Genomic DNA, 2,656 nt, shown 5'->3' with positions numbered 1-2,656 from the left:
CCCATATATCTGAATATTCTATTTATTAAGCCCACAATCTTTCTTTTAATTATTCCACCGGTTTACCCATAGTTATTTCTTTAATTAGCCACATTCGTCTAAATATTCTATTTAAGTCCATTATCCTTCCTTTAATTAGCTCATTTGATTAATTAGCTCGCCCTAAACATGTCTGTTGGTTGATTCCTGGGCCGCTCATATATTTACTGGTGGGAATCATTGCAAAAGAGTGAGGTGGATTTAGGAAACATGAAAGATGCATAGCTCGTTGGTTGTTACATTGAAGAGCCAGACAGGAGGTCATTTGTTCAATTCCCACAATGTTGATTTATTTTGACCCAATTATTTTTCACGGTCTCTACAAAAGCCCATAGAAGGCCCATCAACGTACACTCACTTGGCCCAGATGGCTTATCTTGTGTAGAGCGAATCGTACGAAAGACATTAGCGTGCGCTCAAACCAAACGAAATCAACGAAAAGGACTAAACCAAACCAAGAATACCTATTTTCTTTAATAGTAGGTAAAGATTTATTTATTTATTTATTTATACGCCATTAGTTAAGATATAGGTTGCTAGAAAAACCGACCAGTTTGCAAAAAGGGCCATGTAAAAAATAGTTAGTTACACAACGGTCCAAGGAATGCTGACGTGGCAGCCATGTGGTCAGTTTTTTCATGTCTAATCGATTTTGGCCTTATTTGATCAAATAAACGAGTTTGTGGACTAAATCTGACTACTTTTTGAGTTGATGGCCTAAAGTGTGCAATCATTTTGAGTTGGTGGACTAGTGGCGCATTTCACTCTTCTTTTAGTGCAGCTTATTGTGATTGAAATGTGGCATTTCTTTTCTCTGCCGGGCCTTCAAGCATGCCATTTTCATTAAGAAAATGCTCAGATGCTCGAATGATAGATATTACAAACCACCACTAACAAGAAAAGCTCCTCTATGAAGTTTTTTGGGGTATCAATTTGTGATGTATAGTAGCATCCTGGTTGCATGAGTGAAGGATAAATACATTGGTGACATACAGTCAAATCTGAAAAACAATATATACATAGTTAAGGGCTTCCATGGGACGCACATGGAGCCCTCCTTGGGGCCTGTGCTCGACCACATAGGGCATGTGCGTCCCAAACACCTTGTCCCACGTCACAAAGAAGGGCTGCCAGAAGTTGTATCTGCCGGCGCGCGATAGATGGTGGGCGTCGTGGTACGCCGTATTGTTCCAGAAGCAGAGGTGGAACACGTTCCCCGGCAACCACAGCCCGTAGTGGTCGTCGACGCCCTTGACGGTGCAGAGTGTCAAGAAGAAGATGGAGACGTGGGGCGACATACCGGGGGCGAGGAAGGTGACCACGCTGCTGACGGTGTCGAGGAGGAGGCCCTCCATAGGGTGGTTGTATTGCACGCCCAAGGCGCAGGGCACGATGACGCGGTGGTGCCATGAGTGGACGTGCTGGTACAGGAACTTGTTGAGGTGCATGCACCGGTGCCATGCGTAATGCCCTTGTTTCCCAGAAGATGGAATAAGGTTCGTTTAGGGTTTCTGTGAGTTCATTTAGGTGTTTTTGTGAGTTCGTTTAGGGTTTGTGTCGTGCTTTGAAAGGCGAGACGCTGGCGGTTCCCTATAAATGGAATAAGGTTCTCCTTGTCTAGCCCCCGTTACAATGATGCATCTAGCGTTGTTGGAGGGCGTGTGGAGATGTGTCTCTGGCAGATCTCACGGGATTCGGTCGATGTTGGTATTTGGTGGGTCTGCTTCGATCCAACCTTTGCTCGTCTTCATTCATGTGTAAATAGCACGCTATTTCGCCGTTATAACGCGGTTATAGCATATTTGGAGGGGAGACGTTACGTTTTGGCAAAATCAGACGCTACGACGCTAATCACGTAATTAGCGCGCTACACACGCTATAACGTTGTAACGTTATAACGTGCAGATCATGCAAAACTGAAATAAGCACAGCCCAACAGGCCCAACAGGCCAAAACCAACCCATGACCACTAGCTTTCTCACTCCTTTTATCAGATTCTCCCACTAGCTTTCTCACTCCTTTTATCAGATGCATATATTGCTTGCTCCTATGAAAAATTTAGTTGCTTAAATATTTTATTTCTAGATATTTTGATTTTTTTTTGCAAACGCTATTTTGAAATATAGCATGCTATTAGCGCGCTATAACTTGTGTAGCATTTGAAGAAGGGCCTCGCTATATTTTTTAGCGCGCTATTTAAAATATGTATACATGTTGGATCCTTTCGATCTATACTTCTTTTCATCGGCGATGGTTGCTGTTCTGATGCGCTGGTTATATGGAGCCTTAGCACGACGACCCCGACTGTCTACTAGAACAAGTTTGGCCCAGCTCTGGTGAGGGAGGAGTGATTGCAACAGCGTACATTCGGCTCACTCCAGTGCTTGTAGTGTTCTTGGGCTGGCCCGTTTAGTCGCTTGCTCTATCAGCTGTGTGCGATTGTATGACATTTCATTGCACAAAGCGACGAAAAAAAAGAAGTCAGATTTTTGTCTCAAAAAAATTCTGCCTGGACCCATGGGGAGACCCATATAGCCAAAGTAAAAGTCAGAATTTTGTCTCTAAAAAAGAGTAAAAGTCGGTTTGGTTTCTAAAAAAAAGAAGAGTAAAAGTCGGT

At 43.4% G+C, this 2,656-nt stretch overlaps 1 protein-coding gene across 1 annotated transcript; it reads right to left on the bottom strand.

Moving 5' to 3' along the window:
• Nucleotides 1–1,034: 1,034 nt before the first annotated feature.
• Nucleotides 1,035–2,003, bottom strand: LOC119284030 (sphinganine C4-monooxygenase 1-like). The gene is made up of 2 exons (XM_037563333.1): nucleotides 2,000–2,003; nucleotides 1,035–1,510 (listed from the first exon to the last, which is right to left on the bottom strand). Exons 1-2 carry the CDS (start codon nucleotides 2,001–2,003, stop codon nucleotides 1,035–1,037), a joined length of 480 nt encoding a protein of 159 aa, XP_037419230.1.
• Nucleotides 2,004–2,656: the final 653 nt, after the last annotated feature.

Source organism: Triticum dicoccoides, chromosome 4A (assembly GCF_002162155.2).
Source record: "Triticum dicoccoides isolate Atlit2015 ecotype Zavitan chromosome 4A, WEW_v2.0, whole genome shotgun sequence".
Classification (NCBI taxonomy): domain Eukaryota; kingdom Viridiplantae; phylum Streptophyta; class Magnoliopsida; order Poales; family Poaceae; genus Triticum; species Triticum dicoccoides.
Note: the sequence above shows the minus strand (reverse complement) of the source record. Positions and strands in the feature narration are given on the sequence as shown.